The sequence below is a fragment of the Chelon labrosus genome (assembly GCF_963514085.1).
Source record: "Chelon labrosus genome assembly, chromosome: 1".
In the NCBI taxonomy this organism is placed as follows: domain Eukaryota; kingdom Metazoa; phylum Chordata; class Actinopteri; order Mugiliformes; family Mugilidae; genus Chelon; species Chelon labrosus.
In genome coordinates this window covers 32,995,801-33,015,077 of record NC_140337.1, presented here as the reverse complement: position 1 = coordinate 33,015,077, position 19,277 = coordinate 32,995,801, and the positions used below count along the sequence as shown (strand labels likewise).

General features: G+C 42.7%; 1 protein-coding gene across 1 annotated transcript in view; it reads right to left on the bottom strand.

Annotated features, from left to right (window-relative positions):
• Window positions 1-7,237: 7,237 nt before the first annotated feature.
• LOC311492806 (low affinity immunoglobulin gamma Fc region receptor III-like) overlaps window positions 7,238-19,277 on the bottom strand; it is a gene marked incomplete at both ends in the record, with an annotated part of 200,110 nt that continues 188,070 nt past the window's right edge. The window contains 4 exons of the mRNA XM_084551220.1: window positions 7,238-7,252; window positions 7,700-7,770; window positions 7,951-8,100; window positions 8,186-8,431. Coding sequence (XP_084407346.1) covers window positions 7,238-7,252; window positions 7,700-7,770; window positions 7,951-8,100; window positions 8,186-8,431 — 482 coding nt within the window. The remainder of the gene's footprint in view (window positions 7,253-7,699; window positions 7,771-7,950; window positions 8,101-8,185; window positions 8,432-19,277) is intronic.

Below are 19,277 nucleotides of genomic sequence, written 5' to 3'. Positions count from 1 at the left end.
CCGGACTATAAGCCGCTACTTTTGTCACTTGCTTTGTACCCTGCGGCTTATACAACGGCGGATGGATTTTTACCGTAACGGTCACCAGGGGCGCACTATCATGTCATAGACAATGACACGAGGATTAAGAACTGACTTTTCTGGTATAGGCTTTTGCTGGTTATTTTGATACAGTAAACGGCCGTGTTACTGCACCTTTACTGCTGTGTTGGCTGTTTTAGAAAAAGATGCTGGTTATTTAGTTGAGCAGCCGGGTTACTGCACTTTTGCTGCCGTGTTACAGGCAAGCACTTTTACAAACAAATTAAATTTAGCCATTTAACGTTATTGCCTCGTCAAGCGTTGTAAGCTTTGTTTTTTGTTATACTGCACTACTACGGTACTATGACTGCAGGAAGTGCGCTAGGAGCGCACCGTTGTATTATTTCTGTACTGCACGAATGCTGTTTGTAATGTCAAAGATGTGAAAGTTTGATCGATTGATTGTTTGATTGATCGAAAGATTTATGTTTGTCAAATGTAAATAAATGGGACGCTTTGCGTTTCCAAACAGTCATTTCTGTCCCGACAATCCCTTCCGTGGTAGAAGAAACCCTTACGGTAATTAAACATTAAAACACCAGCAGCTTATAGTCGGGTGCGGCTTATACAGCTCTGGAAAAAATTAAGAGACCACTGCAAAATTATCAGTTTTTCTGATTTTACTACTTATAGGTATGTGTTTGAGTAAAATGAACATTTTTGTGTCATTCTATAAACTACTGACAACATTTCTCCCAAATTCCAAATAAAAATATTGTCATTTAGAGCATTTATTTGCAGAAAATGACAAATGGTCAAAATAACAAAAAAGATGCAATGTTTTCAGACCTCAAATAATGCGAAGAAAACAAGATCATATTCATTTTAAAACAACACAATACTAATGTTTTAACTTAGGAAGAGTTCAGAAATCAATATTTGGTGGAATAACCCTGATTTTTAATCACAGCTGTCATGCGTCTTGGCATGCTCTCCACCAGTCTTTCACATTGTTCTTGGGTGACTTTATTCCACTCCTGGCGCAAGAATTCAAGTAGCTCAGCTTTGTTTGATGGCTTGTGACCATCCATCTTCCTCTTGATCACATTCCAGAGGTTTTCAATGGGGTTCAGGTCTGGAGATTGGGCTGGCTATGACAGGGTCTTGATCTGGTGGTCCTTCATCCACACCTTGATTGACCTAGCTGTGCGGCATGGAGCATTGTCCTGCTGGAAAAACCAATCCTCAGAGTTGGGGAACATTGTCAGAGCAGAAGGAAGCAAGTTTTCTTTCAAGATAACTTTGTATGTGGCTTGATTCATGCGTCCTTCGCAAAGACGAATCTGCCCAATTCCAGCCTTGCTGAAGCACCCCCAGATCATCACCGATCCTCTGCCAAATTTCACAGTAGGTGCAAGACACTGTGGCTTGTAGGCCTCTCCAGGTCTCCGTCTAACCATTAGATGACCAGGTGTTGGGCAAAGCTGAAAATTGGACTCATCAGAGAAGATGACCTTACTCCAGTCCTCGACGGTCCAATCCTTATGGTCTTTTGCAAACTTCAGCCTGACTCCTCTTTGCTTCTCATTGATGAAGGGCTTTTTTCTAGCTTTACACGACTTGAGCCCTGCCCCTAGGAGCCTGTTTCAAACCGTTCTTGCTGTGCACTTCACCCCAGCTGCCATTTGCCATTCTTTTTGTAGGTCACTTGATGTCATCCTATGGTTTCTGAGTGACATTCGAATGAGTTGACGGTCATCCCGGTCAGTGGAGAGTTTCCACCCCCTGCCACTCTGTAGCTTTGTTGTCCCCAGTGTCTGCTGCTTGACCTTGTTCTTATGAACCGCCGTCTTAGAAATTTTAAGGATGGAAGCAACCTGACGCTCACTGTATCCCTCTGCCAGTAAAGCCAGAATTGAACCTTTCTTTTCCTCACTCCAAACTTTTCTTTTCAACTCTTTTGGCATGGTCAATTTTATTTGATTCCAATTATCTTTGAGGTACTAATAGCACTGTTTTTGCCATCCAGCTGATCCTATTGCAACAGGATAGTGATGAACACAGCAGTGGTTTTTATACTTTTCCTCCTTAAATAAGATTTGTTTCTGGTGATCACCTAATCAGTACCTCATTACGCAGAATGAGGTGTGCTTGTGTTGGAATTGAACAGACGCTGGAATGGAATGGCTGTCATACATGTAGAGATGCTGTTTTCAGAAAAAAAAAATGCAGTGGTCTCTTAATTTTTTCCAGAGCTGTATATGGCACAATCTGTAGTTTCCCCAAAATTTAGCTGGTGCGGCTTATATTCAGGTGCGCCTTATAGTCTGGAAAATACGGTACCCTGCACCTGAGATTCCCCTCTCTGCACGATCAGATAATGAAATCATAAGAATTAGTAAGACGGAAAAAAGAAGAACTTCACAGAAAGAGAACTGGAGACGCTACTCACTGGAGTGGAGACAAAAATGTCCTCTTTGACAGCTGTCCTCCACGAGCCACAATGCTGGTTAATTACATTTATACATCACATATGATCTGTACATTGATGAATGAAAATGTTTCATCATGTGATGGTTCTTTAATATCAAGACCACTGTGCCGAGGCGTGGGTCGGTCACGTGACTAGTGACGTTTGAAGTCGTTTAAGTGCTTCAGCGGGCAAACGAATGACCTGGTGGGATCGAGTGTGTTCACGGATATCCTATCCCTATTTAGTGGTGCTCATTTGAATGTTTTCTTTGCAGAGTTGGTTGGTTTGTTGCTGTTGTTGTTAACGCCTGAATTGATTTTTCAATTATATAAAGAAATTAATGACAGAAAATACACTATTCACAATAAGTTAGGGATATTGTGAGATACGCAGTGGATGTCATACATATGGTGTTTGTTTCACTTCAGAGACTTTTGGGATAGGGAGGCAGTTGTATTGGGGTGATAGACACACCTCATTTTGTGTTTTCCACGTAATGGTCTCACTGTGGACAGTGTGCCTTACATATTGGGGCCAATACCAAAAAATACTAAAAGACAACCCTTTTCAATGTGGCATCAATTTCAACATTCTGTGGGTATAACAAGCTGGTATTATCAGTAAGTCATTCCAAGTTCATCATTCAAACAGCCATGAACACACGACGTCACTTAACGGACAAGCAGCGCCACCTGGCCATAGCGCGCCTTCGGGTCGGTGGCAGGCAGTCAGATGTTGCTCGTGAACTTGGAGTGTCTCAAAGTGTCATCAGCAGACTTGCATCAAGACACAGAACTACTAGTTTGTGACAGACGCAGGAGTGGAGCCCCACGAGTGACAGACCACAACGATGACCAGTACCTAAGGACCTATGCACTCAGACATCGTTATGCAACTGCCACACAGCTGCAGGCCTGTTTACCAGATGTGAGGGGTACTAGGGTTTCCAGACAACCGGCAACCGACTCCACCGCTTAAGCTTGAATGCCAGACGACCGTTGCAGGTGATTCTACTGACACCAAGACACTGCCGTGAACGTTTGCAGTGGGCACAAGGTCATGTGACCTGGACAATGCAGCAGTGGTCTATCGTCCTGTTCACTGATGAGTGTTGGGTCACCTTGCACAGAAATGATGGTCGTCAGCGTTGCTGGAGAAGGCACAGTGAGCGATACGCCCAGGTCAACATGGTCCCCAGGGTTCGCTTTGGTGGAGGAGGTGCAACATTCTGGGCAGGCATCACCAGTCAGCGCAATACAGATTTGGTTATTGTAGATGGCTCAGTCACTGCACATTCTTACCTCAGAGACATCATAGAACCCATCATCATCCCCAAATTCCACCAGCACACCCCCAACGTTCTGTTCATGGATGATAATGCTCCACCACACCGTGCCAGAATTGTCACAGCTTGACTTCAGGAAGTCAGAGTGCCTCATATGGTATGGCCAGCAATGTCCCCTGACCTGAACCCCATAGAGCACGTCTGGGACCAGCTGAAGCAGAGACTGGATGATCGTACCCCACCCCCACGTGACCTGACAGAACTGCGTGTAGCACTTGTGGGGCTAGTGAGGAGCATGAGACGTCGCTGTCAAGTTGTCATTGTGGCAAACTGTGGAAACACCCGCTACTGACATTGTCAGTTTTTGTTATTTGGGGCTATCCTCGTTATTGTATAAATTTTTGGGGTAATAAATATTAAACTAATGAAAATGGTGTTTCTTCTCATTCATTATTAGTAATATCAAAGGGAACTTTTACTTATTTCATTAAAATTCAGACCAAATAGGAAAAGCACTCATGTAAATAACAATATCCCTAACTTATTGTTTGTGAGTAGTGTAATTGAGAAGCACTGGATTAAGGCATCAGATGACATTTGATTATAAATCTTATAAAAATGTCCTCAGGGTTGAAGTCTGTATCATCAAATGTCCATCATTTCCTTAGAAACCATCGGAGTCTTAACACAGCATCACTTTCTGAAACAGACCTCATGAACCTCATGGACTCAAACGTGTCCATGTTTTACAGAAACTTATTCTGATGTTCTGAACAAGTAAATGATCAGAGACAGAGCAGCAGTGTTTACACTGAGGACTCTGATTAACTCTCATTAGGTCTAAACCTCAGGACAGACAATGGTCCTCACAGAGACACAAAGACATGGAAACACAATCAGAATAATAACAACTCTACCTCTGCTCTGACTGGCTGTTTCTTGTTCCGTGATATTTTGATGTCACTGGACGTGATGTTTCCTCCAACAGCTGAAATGAACCAAAAGGAACAACAATAGAATTTAATGGAAATTAAACTGTTGGAATTGTATAATTGTAACATTTTGAATAATTATATTCACGCATAACATCAAAACAAAAAGTAATCACAAATATAAATGTAGAGGATATTCTGTAAGAATTTTTAAAATCCAGAAGTCTGTGTCTCACCTTCAGGTTTCCTACGAACACATCGTCTCACCAGAAGAACCAGAAGAACCAGAAACACCAGAGAATAGAGAGAAAAACGTGACACACAGATGATAAGAGAGGAACCAGGAGGAGGTGTGGATGTAGGAGGAGGTGTGGTGGTGGGTTTCCCTAGAATGAAGCAAAGCTAATAATGAACTGATTGTCTCATTGTGAATGTTGAAAGCTGCTGAAGAATCATCTCTGACCTCCTCACCTGTGACAGTGATCCAGCTGGATGGAGACTCTCCATGACCCCTGATGTGACACTTGTAGAGGCCTTCATCAGACCTGGTAACATGGTGGATGGTCATGTGACCTGTAGACTCAGTCCTGATCAAGCAGCCATCTTTATAGAAACCAGCTGAGAGGATGGAGGGAGTGGTCTCTGTTTTACAGAGCAGAGTGACGTCATCTCCCTCCATCACAGGGAGGACAGGACTCTGCAGGATCACTGGTCCACCTCAACACAGAGACAAACTACAGCATTTCATCCATTTCCACACAGCTTCATCAATACTAACTCCACAGTCTGAGCTTACCAGAGACAGTGAGGTTGATGCTGTTACTGGTTGCTCCCTCTCTGGACTCACACCAGTAAACTCCACTGTCCCTAGTGGAAGCACCACTGATGGTACAGGAAGAACCAGCTGCTTCTCCCCAGTCAGCTTCACACTGAGTCCTCTGTCGTTTGGTGGTGTTTCTCCTCAGAGTCCATCCAGCAGAGCTGTCGTCCTCCTCACAGCTCAGAGACACAGAGTCTCCTCTAAAGACCTGAGAGCTGCTGGGACTCACAGTCAGATTAGCTGGGAGGGTTCAGATGAAACAATATGATTGATTTAATGTCTTTTCTCTGAGAGATGTTGACTGAAAGCTTTGACTCTACTGAGTAATAATGATGAGGATTGAACAGGTTTAAAGTGAATGAAGACGTTGACTAACCTTGGTTTGTTGTGCTGAACAGCAGAGAGCTCAGAACTAAAGAGAAATGACACTCAGGTTAGTTTGAGTTCAACTAAATCATCAAGAAGAGTTTCATTCATCTCTGGTTCCTCTAAGATCTCTGATGGATCCACTGCTGAGGACTCAGTGATGTTAAAGAATCATTCAACACCAACTCCAGACAGACTTTATGTCAACTGCTGGGATTCTGAAAGTCTTCATCTGTTAAAGACTCAGACAGAGCAGCTGTGTGTCCATGTGAAGGACAGAGACAGAGGAGGCTTTGACTTCTGCTTCAGTTCTCTCTAAATAACTTGAAGTAATACTGGGACATACTGGGATATACTGACTAGTGATGTCTCTCTCAGGGAAGCATTTCCTGACGCTCCTACGATCAGCTTTAGACGAGCTTCTACTCTGAGTGACAAATTGGTTAAGAGCCATCTCCCTCCGATACAGACAAAAACATGGCTAGATACTAGAAGAGGTAACCACCAATGTGGAAATTGTAACCATTGTGGCAATATGATAAAGACAAACTCTTTTCTAGACATTACAACAGGTCAAGAGTATAAGATACATTCATTTATTAACTGTAATACTACTTATGTTGTTTATAGGCTTGAATGCCCATGTGGCTGCTTCTATATAGGAAGAACAAAACGAAAACTCAAGACAAGGTTCGCTGAACATAAATACGCCATAAGAACATCTAATCCCAGGTACCCTATGGCTTTGCACTACAAACAGGCAGGCCATGGCAGTAGTGACACACTAAAAATATTAGGAATAGAACATATTGCAAAATCAATTAGAGGGGGGGATATTCTAAAAAAACTTTTACAAAGAGAATCGTTTTGGATCTATACTTTAAAAGCAACAACATACCCAGGACTGAATCTTGAACTTGATTTCTCTCCTTTTCTCTAGGTTATTTCAACATCCCAGGTTATGCCCACATTAAATGTGATGGAGATTAGTCTTTCTGTTGTCTAGCTCTAAATTATATGATAAAAAATGACAAAGTGCTTCTGTATTTTGATAAATAGTGTTGCTTTATGAAATGTTTTGTATTGATACCAATTGTACTTCTTGTTTAATATTTTCTTCTTTTTTAACATGGATTGTTATGTGATTTATCAAGCAGGTGATTTCTGTTAGTCATGTGACCTGCTTGATTGATCAGCTTAGAAAGAGTGGCAAACACACAGCCATTTTAGAACTGCTCTGATGAAGGCCAGCTAGGCTGAAACGCGTAAGCATGTTTAAGTAGTCTAATAAAAGTTTTTATATGCATCTTTTTTGAGTGCCTCGGATCTCTCTTCTTTTTCTATATCTGGAATCCCTGCACCGAAGAGCACCAAAAAGGATTTACACCTTGCAGCACTCCAAACAGACCTGTTTTTCATCCCTAACTTATTGTTTGTGAGTAGTGTAATTGAGAAGCACTGGATTAAGGCATCAGATGACATTTGATTATAAATCTTATAAAAATGTCCTCAGGGTTGAAGTCTGTATCATCAAATGTCCATCATTTCCTTAGAAACCATCGGAGTCTTAACACAGCATCACTTTCTGAAACAGACCTCATGAACCTCATGGACTCAAACGTGTCCATGTTTTACAGAAACTTATTCTGATGTTCTGAACAAGTAAATGATCAGAGACAGAGCAGCAGTGTTTACACTGAGGACTCTGATTAACTCTCATTAGGTCTAAACCTCAGGACAGACAATGGTCCTCACAGAGACACAAAGACATGGAAACACAATCAGAATAATAACAACTCTACCTCTGCTCTGACTGGCTGTTTCTTGTTCCGTGATATTTTGATGTCACTGGACGTGATGTTTCCTCCAACAGCTGAAATGAACCAAAAGGAACAACAATAGAATTTAATGGAAATTAAACTGTTGGAATTGTATAATTGTAACATTTTGAATAATTATATTCACGCATAACATCAAAACAAAAAGTAATCACAAATATAAATGTAGAGGATATTCTGTAAGAATTTTTAAAATCCAGAAGTCTGTGTCTCACCTTCAGGTTTCCTACGAACACATCGTCTCACCAGAAGAACCAGAAGAACCAGAAACACCAGAGAATAGAGAGAAAAACGTGACACACAGATGATAAGAGAGGAACCAGGAGGAGGTGTGGATGTAGGAGGAGGTGTGGTGGTGGGTTTCCCTAGAATGAAGCAAAGCTAATAATGAACTGATTGTCTCATTGTGAATGTTGAAAGCTGCTGAAGAATCATCTCTGACCTCCTCACCTGTGACAGTGATCCAGCTGGATGGAGACTCTCCATGACCCCTGATGTGACACTTGTAGAGGCCTTCATCAGACCTGGTAACATGGTGGATGGTCATGTGACCTGTAGACTCAGTCCTGATCAAGCAGCCATCTTTATAGAAACCAGCTGAGAGGATGGAGGGAGTGGTCTCTGTTTTACAGAGCAGAGTGACGTCATCTCCCTCCATCACAGGGAGGACAGGACTCTGCAGGATCACTGGTCCACCTCAACACAGAGACAAACTACAGCATTTCATCCATTTCCACACAGCTTCATCAATACTAACTCCACAGTCTGAGCTTACCAGAGACAGTGAGGTTGATGCTGTTACTGGTTGCTCCCTCTCTGGACTCACACCAGTAAACTCCACTGTCCCTAGTGGAAGCACCACTGATGGTACAGGAAGAACCAGCTGCTTCTCCCCAGTCAGCTTCACACTGAGTCCTCTGTCGTTTGGTGGTGTTTCTTCTCAGAGTCCATCCAGCAGAGCTGTCGTCCTCCTCACAGCTCAGAGACACAGAGTCTCCTCTAAAGACCTGAGAGCTGCTGGGACTCACAGTCAGATTAGCTGGGAGGGTTCAGATGAAACAATATGATTGATTTAATGTCTTTTCTCTGAGAGATGTTGACTGAAAGCTTTGACTCTACTGAGTAATAATGATGAGGATTGAACAGGTTTAAAGTGAATGAAGACGTTGACTAACCTTGGTTTGTTGTGCTGAACAGCAGAGAGCTCAGAACTAAAGAGAAATGACACTCAGGTTAGTTTGAGTTCAACTAAATCATCAAGAAGAGTTTCATTCATCTCTGGTTCCTCTAAGATCTCTGATGGATTGACTGCTGAGGACTCAGTGATGTTAAAGAATCATTCAACACTAACTCCAGACAGACTTTATGTCAACTGCTGGGATTCTGAAAGTCTTCATCTGTTAAAGACTCAGACAGAGCAGCTGTGTGTCCATGTGAAGGACAGAGACAGAGGAGGCTTTGACTTCTGCTTCAGTTCTCTCTAAATAACTTGAAGTAATAAATGAAACATTAGAACACAACAGTGGTTCTTCCATAATCTGATATTTACACCATGAAAGAACACAGTGGATCAAAGACATCTCTGTTAGAACAGAAGGTTTTAATGACGAGACAAAGCTTTTATTCTTTTATATAATACGTTTGTAGCTTTATTTTAAAAGTGATTTCTATAACACTGAAAACTAATGCAACACACTTTAGAGAAACATTATTAAAATCAGAAACAGAGAATAACACTGGGTCCACCCTCAACAGAATAAGGTTCAGTCTTGTTCTGATAAAACACCTCCTACTTGGTTTTGGGGAAGTGGATCAAAACTTTTACAAACTTTAGCCTTAGATGTGTTTTCATCAATGTTGGAGGAATGTCCATGTTGTGTCCATATCTTCTCCCCTTGTTGATAACTGTCTTCACTGTATTTCATGGTGTATCTAACGCTGGAAAATATTTTGTAGACCTCACCTGAGCGATAGCTTTCAATACTGAGATCACGTTAATTTGTTGTAAGGTCTTTGTGACTCTGGTAGTAGTAGCATGACATCTAAAATATGTCAGAATAATCCTCCAAGGATTTGGAGTTAGTTCAGAGTCACTGTAGGTGAAGACAGGTGGGAACTATTTCACACAAGCTTTGATCATTTTATAAGAAACAACAGCTTTGCCATAATCTCAACTTTTACATTTTCATCATAGAGGTCATAATTATCCTTTCTATTTATTATTCAGGCTGTAGTGAGTGGTGGCTGTAATATTCTGCCCCTTGGTAGATGTTGGTTATTTCCAGATAAACCCATCTATCAGTTCAGTTCACAGCTCTACTGCTGCAGCTGGAACTCTGATGGAAGTGAACTGACTCTGTTCTGATGTTGTGTCTTGAAGTTTAACGCTCTAGTTTGAATCTAAAAGCAGAAGTTGAAGCTTCCTCATGGTTCTCCTGACTATGAACAGTGACTGTGCTGCAGGAATATTCAACAAACACACCACTTGTAGCTCAGAGCATAAAGACAGGTGTGTGTTGACTTGACAGTTCCACTGATAGAATCACTGACTGAAGCTGACCTGTTCCTTTCTGACCAGTTTCCTCTTTAAATGATTCCAGTTCCTCTTTAGACCTGCAGCTCGTCCTCATGCTGACTTGATCCTGACTAGTTTTCATGTCTCCTTCATCAGTTATCAACAGTCAAAGATTGTGGACTTACAGAGCAGACGCTGTAGAGACGTTTCCTTCATTGTCCTTCTCACTCGTCTGACCTTTTTTCATCTTTTCTCAGTGACACCAAGTAAAGCCCGCCCTCTTCCTCTGACTGGCTTCTTTCTTCTATTGGTTCAAACTCAGTCACAGATAAAGAACTTGAAGTAAATCTACGTTCAAACAAATCAGACTCCAAACACCACAGAGCCTTTATGTCTCCTAGAAAACTCTTCAACTAATGAAGGAATAAAAGGAGCTAAACATGAAAAGTCCATGATGGAATAATCTATCAAATGTATGTATGAGCATAGTTTGAACATGATTAGAGCTGGACTGAGATCTTCTCTTGATCTTTTCTCTAAGGTCACTTTACTGCTTCAGTCTTTGTGAACAATGAGGCCTCACTTAAGTGTTTTCCATCAACTAATGTGTCCAACAGTCTGACCTGACACCATCCCTGCAGTGTCTCCATGTGACCAGTAGAGGGAGATGTTTGCTTTCCAACATCATGTCCATCAGAGTGTCTCAGAGACATAAGCAGCCTTCTGAGGGGACACAGAGGTTACATCTGCAGGACCTGAGGACTGTCCAAGGTTGGACCCAGCAACCTGCTGCCACATATACTGAGAGACAGGACATCATGGAGGTGGAGCAGCAGCAGCAGCAGCAGCAGCAGCAGCAGCAGCAGCACATCACTGCTGACTGACTGACATGAACCAGGAAACTGCTTTTTTAATGTTGGAGTTACTGTTGCTACTTTAATCTGAAAAAAAAAAAGCTGTGAAAGAAGAACAAAACCTGAAGAGAACTACTTCAACTTCCAGTAAATCTACTCTGCTGCATTCCAGAAAGCTGAGATGTCAGATTTATGGAGTGAACTAGATTCGACCTCAAAGCATTCCAGGAGAAGTTGAACATAAACAACAAACATGGCCGATCGTGATAAGATAATATTTGTTTTGTTTCTGATCTTGACCTCCAGCAATCCTGTCTTCTCACTTAAGCTGCTCAAACAGAGGAGGGAAGACGGCTGAGGTAATAAAATAAATCAGTTCGAACGTCTTATTTGGCAGCAATCTGACGTTACCCATGGTAACAGAGGGAGAACAGCGCTGAGAAGTGAAGCGTCTCTTCTCTTCTCGATGTTGTTTTCCTGCTCTGCATCCACGGCGGGTCTTACGAAGCATCTCCATGGGGATCTCATGTCCGTCCCGAGGGAACACCACAGCTCTATGCAGGGCAATCAGCTGTTCCCTCCTGTAACCAATGCGCACGCTGGCCGCTTCTTGCATAGTAACGCTGGCCGGTCTGGATGTTAAAAATATTTGGCTATATATATATATATATACATATATATATATAAATAAAATAAAATTTAATCTACTAACTTAATGCAGAGATTAGAGCGACATATCCTCAAGTAAAAGTCATAATGTGTAATATGATGATATCTGGTATGACCAAAAAAAGAGTCTAGTAAATGATGCTTTTACTATTCACGGTGTGCAGCTCGCACGCGATTTACAAGAAACTCTGCAGCAACAGAACCAACTTTCCACACACGAAGTGGAAACAGAAACTTGTGGATTTACTGATCTAACGTTGCTTCTCTGATATTCTCTGAAACTCCCGGCGGACTTTAACGGAAGCAGACAGAGAACATGTCTGCTGGAAGATCTGCGTCTCTCTGCTGGACTCTGCTGTCAGTCTGTCTGCTGGTTTCTTCCTCTGCAGGTCAGCTCAGCTCTACATTATTCTCTCAGTCTTGTTCTTCATGCTTGGAGTTTTCCTCTGCTCTATTTCACTCACACATTCAGAGTCTGTAGGAGCCACATCTATTTGTCAAGACCATGTTTCCTATTTGGCATGTCGGATTGTAACCCTATATACTCTTCACGTATATTATGTAAAGAATCATTTGAATGGTGCCATTTACTAATTTCTTGGTTGACACAATCTTCCATGTGTGGCAGGGGAAACCAATCAGGTTTAGTAACGGCGTTCAGTTTACAGAAATCAGTACAGAATCTGGGGGTATTATCTGATTTGGGCACCAAAAGACAAGGTGAAGCCCAGCTGGACGATGAGGGCTCAGCAATGCCATGCTCCAACATGTACTGTATTTCAGATTCAAGATATTTACGCTTTTCGGGGTTTACCCTATAAAACCGCTGTCTGACTGGCTGAGCATCGCCTACGTCTATATCGTGCTCTATCAAACGTGTCTGCGTGGGAATGTCACGGAACAAACAAGGATATGAGCCAATCAGCGCTGATAAATCCATCTGTTTTCGACTCCAACAAATGACCCAACAACACACTCAAATTACACAAGGACTCTGAGTGCTTCAGACGGCCCTGCAACACAGTGGGATCCAAACATGGCAACCCATCCTCCACCTCAGCTGCCACAGACTGAGGGGCATGGACAGCAGATACTCTGCCTGCTGAGCAAACCGGACGTGCGCCTCCCGAAGAAGACGGAGCAGCATCACAAGACTTAGAAGAATCACAACAGTAAAAGGGTTTTAGCAGATTGACATGGCACAGTTGAGTCTTTCTTCTGCGTTCCAGAGTAGAGATGATATAGTTAAGCTCTGATACCTGCTTCACTACTTCATGTGGACCCGAGAACTTAGCCTGCAAAGGTGAAGTAATTATAGGTAGCAGCGCTAAAACCCGGTCCCCCACACTGAACAACCGGCGTTCAGCATGCCGATCAAACATTTTCTTCATCCTACTCTGCGCTGATGACAGCTTCTGTTTTGCCAACTCCCCGGCTACATACAGTCATTGCCGGAAACCATTAACATAGTCAATCAGATTGTGTGGAGTGTCTGCTTCCTTCCACGGATTGTAAATCAAAGTCAGTGGGCCACGCACCCTGTGCCCAAACACCAAGTCATTTGAACTGAACCCAGTACTTTCCTGCGTGACCTCTCTGGCAGCCAGCAATAACCAGGGCAATCCTTCCTCCCAGTCTCTCTCCATCTCAACACAGTAAGCACGCAACAGGGACTTCAGCGTCTGATGGAACCGCTCTAGAGCTCCCTGGCTCTGCGCATGGTATGCAGAGGCTTTATTGTGTTTAATGTGCAACAGCTTCATGATTTGAGAAAACAAATGGGAAGAAAAGTTTGAACCTTGATCCGACTGGATGATCTTTGGAATCCCAAAAACCGAAATGAACTGACTGAGTGCACGCGCAACAGACCTAGCTGTGCTCGTGTGCAGCGAGTAGGCAGCTGTATAGTGAGTAGTCTGATACATCACAGTAAGAAGGTAAACTGCACCAGACTGAGAAGGAGGCAATGGACCCACATAATAAATGATCAGATGTTCAAAGGGTTGGCTGACCGCTGGAATGGGAAACAGTGGTGCAGCCGCTATGTTCTGATTAGGCTTGACTGTGAGCTGACACGTGTGACATGTCCTAATGTATGCAGCAATATCTTTTTTCAAATGTAAGTTTTATGGACCCCCCAGTGATCACCCTCACGTGCCAACTTCAACACCGCTTTACGAAATTTAGCTGGCACCACAATCTGGATGACGGGGTCGCCGATGAAACTGTCACCGTGTGGAACCCACTTTCTCACGAGAACCTCATCGTGAACGAAATAGCCTCGAGAGCTATCGTTAACTGCTCCTGCCGGCAGCACCTGCTCAAACAAAGCCGTCAGAGAGGGATCAGCTTGTTGCTCAACCTTCAGGTCCTCCAGTGAAACTGAAAGAGGAACATCTGATAAGGATAATGCACACAATTCTGGTGCTTCGTGCTTCACCTTGTTCACCTCGCCTTCGTGCACAGCATCGGCCCGCACCATGGTGCGCGTCACCGCACACGCAGTAAAAACCTCTGGAAAGTTCACTTCACTATCGTCAGGCCGATTTCTGACTACAGTGTAAACCCAGATTTTGATTGAACTCAAAGGGATTGAGTTCATATTACTTAAATGTGTCTAATTTATTGACATTACTTGTTAATTCTGATTAAGCCGAATTTTTTCATGTCTTCTCTTATTGTAATTGTGTTTTTAAGTCCAATCAGTATTTCTACTCAAACAAACTAAGTTTGTATTACTTAAACATGCGTCATTTCTTTACATTAATACTTTTGAATGGCCTATCTTATTGTAATTATGTGTTTGAGCTCAAATAACTCAATATCATTAAGTTTACATGTTACTAAACGCATTGATGTCATACACCCGCCAAAAATCTAGTTTATACCAGTTTTGACACAGTGGCACTGATGAGCTCTGAACATTTTGAGACAGAACAGAGACACGGAACAGAACAAAGAAATAATTCAGCTGTATTGAAATTTTCGACAAGTGAACTTCTAGCAAGCAAGTTGTTCGATCCACTTTTGAAGCCTTCGATGAATGACCGGACTTCAGCCACAAAACGGTAAGTTGGAAGGTAGCTAATCAGCTAACTCTGCCCCACTTTCTTAGCTAACGTTAGCTATGTGTTCACTGGCAACGTTGGCTAGCGCCGGTAATGGAAATTGTATGTTGCTCCCCGACAGCTAATGCAAGTTACCGGACACCTGAAGCAGCTACCTATCGGTAGCTCAACAACAGACCACGGACCAGCGAACGTCCCGGTAAGTTTATTGTGACACCGAGTACGAGTACGCGGAGTCCACCCGCTCATAAAAATTTAGCTTTGTGCTGGCCCGTCCTGCGGCCGTCCGCTTTGGGTGCACTTCGAGTCCGCTCCGTGTCGAGTCCGCGTATGTTCCGCCCAAGGTCACCACATAGTCTGGCAGAACGTACGTGGACTGTACACGGAGTGGACTCCAAAGATGTCCGCGCGGACTCGGAGCGCAGTTAAAGCGGACTCAAAGCGGACATCTGCCGGACACGTCGGAGCAAAGTTCAAGCTTTATGACCGCGCAGACTCTGCATATGCGTCACACAATAGACTTAGTGATTTTAATGTGACACTGGGCTGACGTCACTTGACTCTGAAACTTCTTTACTCTGTTGCTTCCAGACGGCTAAAGTTGAGCTGAGACGGTGAAGCAGCTAGCCACAGACCTGCACACATCCAGGTATGTTGGTGCACACTAGCTCACATTATTAGTTAACTAAGTAGCTTTAAATTCTTGATTTATTTTTTTGATGGTTGGCTGTTTGTCCCACTCTTAGCTGTCATGCCTCTTCAATGTTTTGTTATTTAGCTAATGTTAGCTTGCTGTGTTAATTTGGAAAGCCAATTTCAAATAGTTCCTTAAAGAGGTAAAGAAGAAAAAAATGGATCAGTGTAATGTCGCAGTTGTATGTATGTATTTTGCACCACTCTATTAATTGAAAGACATTTTGAGTTTCAGGCACTAACATAGTTAAGTGTGGAGGGGGCGTGGTGCATCAGCTGCAGGAGAGAGGTGTGGAGAGGGCTCATGAGAGCAGCACCAGGTGAGAGTGATTGGCACACCTGTATCCTGTTAGACTAATCACTCTCTCCTTTTAAACAAAGTAGCGTGCTGGACCTAGACAGAGGAGACACGATGCAGAGACCCACACACGGCCGTCGGCAGCGCTGAAGACTGAATGCCTGCGAACGACAGCTTAGGATGTGTGGATGTGTTGTGTTGAAAAATAAAGGAACTTGAACGTCATCGCTCTCAGGTTCATTACCTGTTGAAGAACCCACAGTGGCATCAGAGAACACCACATTAAGTTTGATCACTTAGAATATACAATTTAGTTGAATTGGTATTAGAGCAATGCTTACTTAATCTGAGTTAAATAAATGTGTGGGGAATGATTGTTTAAACTAAGTATCGTTAGTTACTGCAACTCGGTTATTAGTACATTCAACTTAAATGTTCTATTTCCTTATGGGCTCAAGTGCATTGAACGTAGTCCATTTCACTTGTTCAATTAATGCTTCATTACTTAAAAAATTTAAGGCAACGACTTACCTGGATTTTTTTTTTTTTAAAGTAAATTCTACTTATCCGGGTTTACAGTGTATCGGGACAAAGTGGGGGTACCGGTGGACCATCAGCCCAAACCCGGCTTCCAGCCGCGCTATTTCCCAAAATGAAAGTGATCCCCCTCAATTGGCAGTGCCGGCCGCACTCCAACAGGCACTTGACCCTGAACCAGGTCCGAGAACAGCATGACATTGTGCAGCGGGACCTGCAAAATCTTCATGCCCACACCCAACACAGGAACAGAGGATCCAGTGTTGCTCTCCTCTGAAAAGGGCAGCACTGAAGCCTGGATAAAGGAGTCAAATGCAGCAGTATCACGTAGAATTTTAACTGGTACTTTCTTCTCACTTCCCACTAGAGAGAAGAAAGCTCATCACCACGGCTATGCTCCCAAGACAAAGCTCTTACCGCTTTTACCCCAACACTACAAAAAATAAAAAATAAATAAAAAAAAACAGCGAAATTCAAAGGAGCAACGCTGCTGATACCCAACAGGGGAAAATGTCTCCAAAACACACAGTGAACATTGACCGACTCATGTAATTTCAACCAAACGCTGAACTCTTAATATTCTAAACCCTTACAAATTTCCGCATCTCCACAATGACACCACGTGTAAAACTAGCTACTCAAAGCTTTCACTTTTACACTCAAAAACAATGTACTTACTTCACTGCATTCATAAAAGTCGCAAACAAATTATGAATGAACAAGTAGATGAGCCTCGACTTTGTCACGATCTGGCTCGTAAGCCATGACAAAAGGCAAAGAAACGCGGTAAAACATAAAGGTAAACTAATTTTTTTAACAATATTTTATTAACTAATTTATTTAAACAAACCAACAGAACCTATAAGAATTAATGATATTTGAGTTTGAGGATCATTGTGTCTGTTGATGGATGTATGATAGTGTATGTGCATTGTGGAGTTTACCCGCACTTGGTGTAATGTATAGCGACATCTAGTGGTTGCAGTTCCACCTGTTGGTGTATTTGGGCGGATGCTTTTACCTGCCGGATCTACTTTTTTATGGATGTCGTTGTTTTAACTGGTGAAGCTGAGCTGTTGATTACCTGGCAAACGACACGTTTACTAAAGAAAAGTGCTAATTAGCATGTCTGTATGATGTAGCCATACTCGTGCAATTAAACACGTGAAAAAGTAATCGGACGTCGGCCTGAGTGTTGCACTGTTTCCCAGTTAAAACCCCCCATACGGAGGGAAGTATTAGACTAGAGTAGTTAGTCGAGTATATCCGTACATGCATTGTTGAGGGGTGTTAAAACAACACAACCAGGCCAAAGCCAACAGAACCAAAACCCATGTTGGAGTCCAGGTGGAAGATGAGAGATTGAGGATTGTGACCGTCAGGTTTTATAAGCACAGGGAGACTGGCCAGGTTCTCCCAATTGCTCAAATTAGACCCGCCCACTGAGGTGCCTGCAGAAACAGGGGGAAAAACACAAAACAGGCCCTAGTGGCAGGTGGGATCATTTTTTTTATTTTTTTTTTTGTGGAGACTGAATGCCGGAGTTCTTTTTTCCTAAGGGTGAGAACTGGGGTTATTTGAAGCCTCGTTTGCAGTTGATCTTTTTTTTTTTTCTTGGACGTTAGTAGAGTCAAGCTAATGTTGCCACGTGAGGTGAATTTAAATGTTTTAGAACTTGCCTGGTATAGAAAGACCATCACCACTTTATTATTTTTTGTGCGGTAACCCTGGGGTGGCCCCTGGCGTGCCTGGGAAAGCCGACGAAGACTAGGTGAGGTCTAACTATTTTAGTTCGGTAGAGAGGAAACCAGGGAAGTTCTAGAACAGGTTAAAAGTGAGCAAGAACCTCTAATTATGTGGTGGCATGTGGTAAAATCCGGTGGTCTTTGTTTTTACAGTATTCTTTGTCGGGTCGGTGATATTTTGGGTGAGCTGACTGGAGGAGTTATATGTGAACATGCCCACTGTGTGAACATCAGCAAATACAGGTGCTTTGTTTTGTGTGTGTGTGACCTTTAGTTTTGTAGGGAAGTCGGCCCAATTTTGGTGGCTACCACTGTGATGTTACTAGCTGGGTGAAGGCAGTAACTTTGTGTGGTGTGGTGCCACATTTGTTGTGGATGTGACTTTTCCATGTGTTTGGTCACTTGGATTCACTGACTTCAATTTGCATGTGTGTGACCATTAGGCTGTGGTGAGGACAGTAGTAACTTGGTTTAAGTAATCATTTGGCTTGTGGCTGTTCTCCACGATGTGTGGGTCACAACATGTTTTGTATCTGGTGTCAATGTTGCGTCATGTGTAAAGGCATCAATTTTTGCACGTCTTGGAAGATGGGGCATGATCGCAGAGGGGCTTTGTTCATTTTCAGAACTCCTGGAGGATTCCTTTTAAGGGTGGAGGTGTTACGCCCCTCTGCTTCCTCCACTGGTTGTGCAAGTCTTTGGCTTGTGCTTAATCACCTTAACCAGCAACACCTGAGAAGACAGAATAAAGGGCCTTGTTGAAGAAGCCTGGGAGGATCACTTCAGCTGCTGAGGCTCACTATGTCAGACCTAGTGTATTTTTTGTCTTTGTTTTAAAATTAGGGCGTTACAGCGGCGGGAAACAACAATGCAAGATGCAGAAGATACAAAAAAAATAGAATATAATAAGAATAGAGTACAGCAGACAAATATGTTATGTACAAAAAATATTTACATATTGCATCAGAGAGATTCACAGTGTCTGGTCTGAGCTGAAACAACCAATTTGGATTGAGGAGTTAAAGTGTTAAAGGAGGATAAATATATATATATACATGTTGACATTCATGAATATCATGAATAAAAACGACAACAAACTCCAATAGGAGTTAAATTACCACGTTGCCCATACTGCTGATCTAAAGCAGCTAAAGACTTGGTAT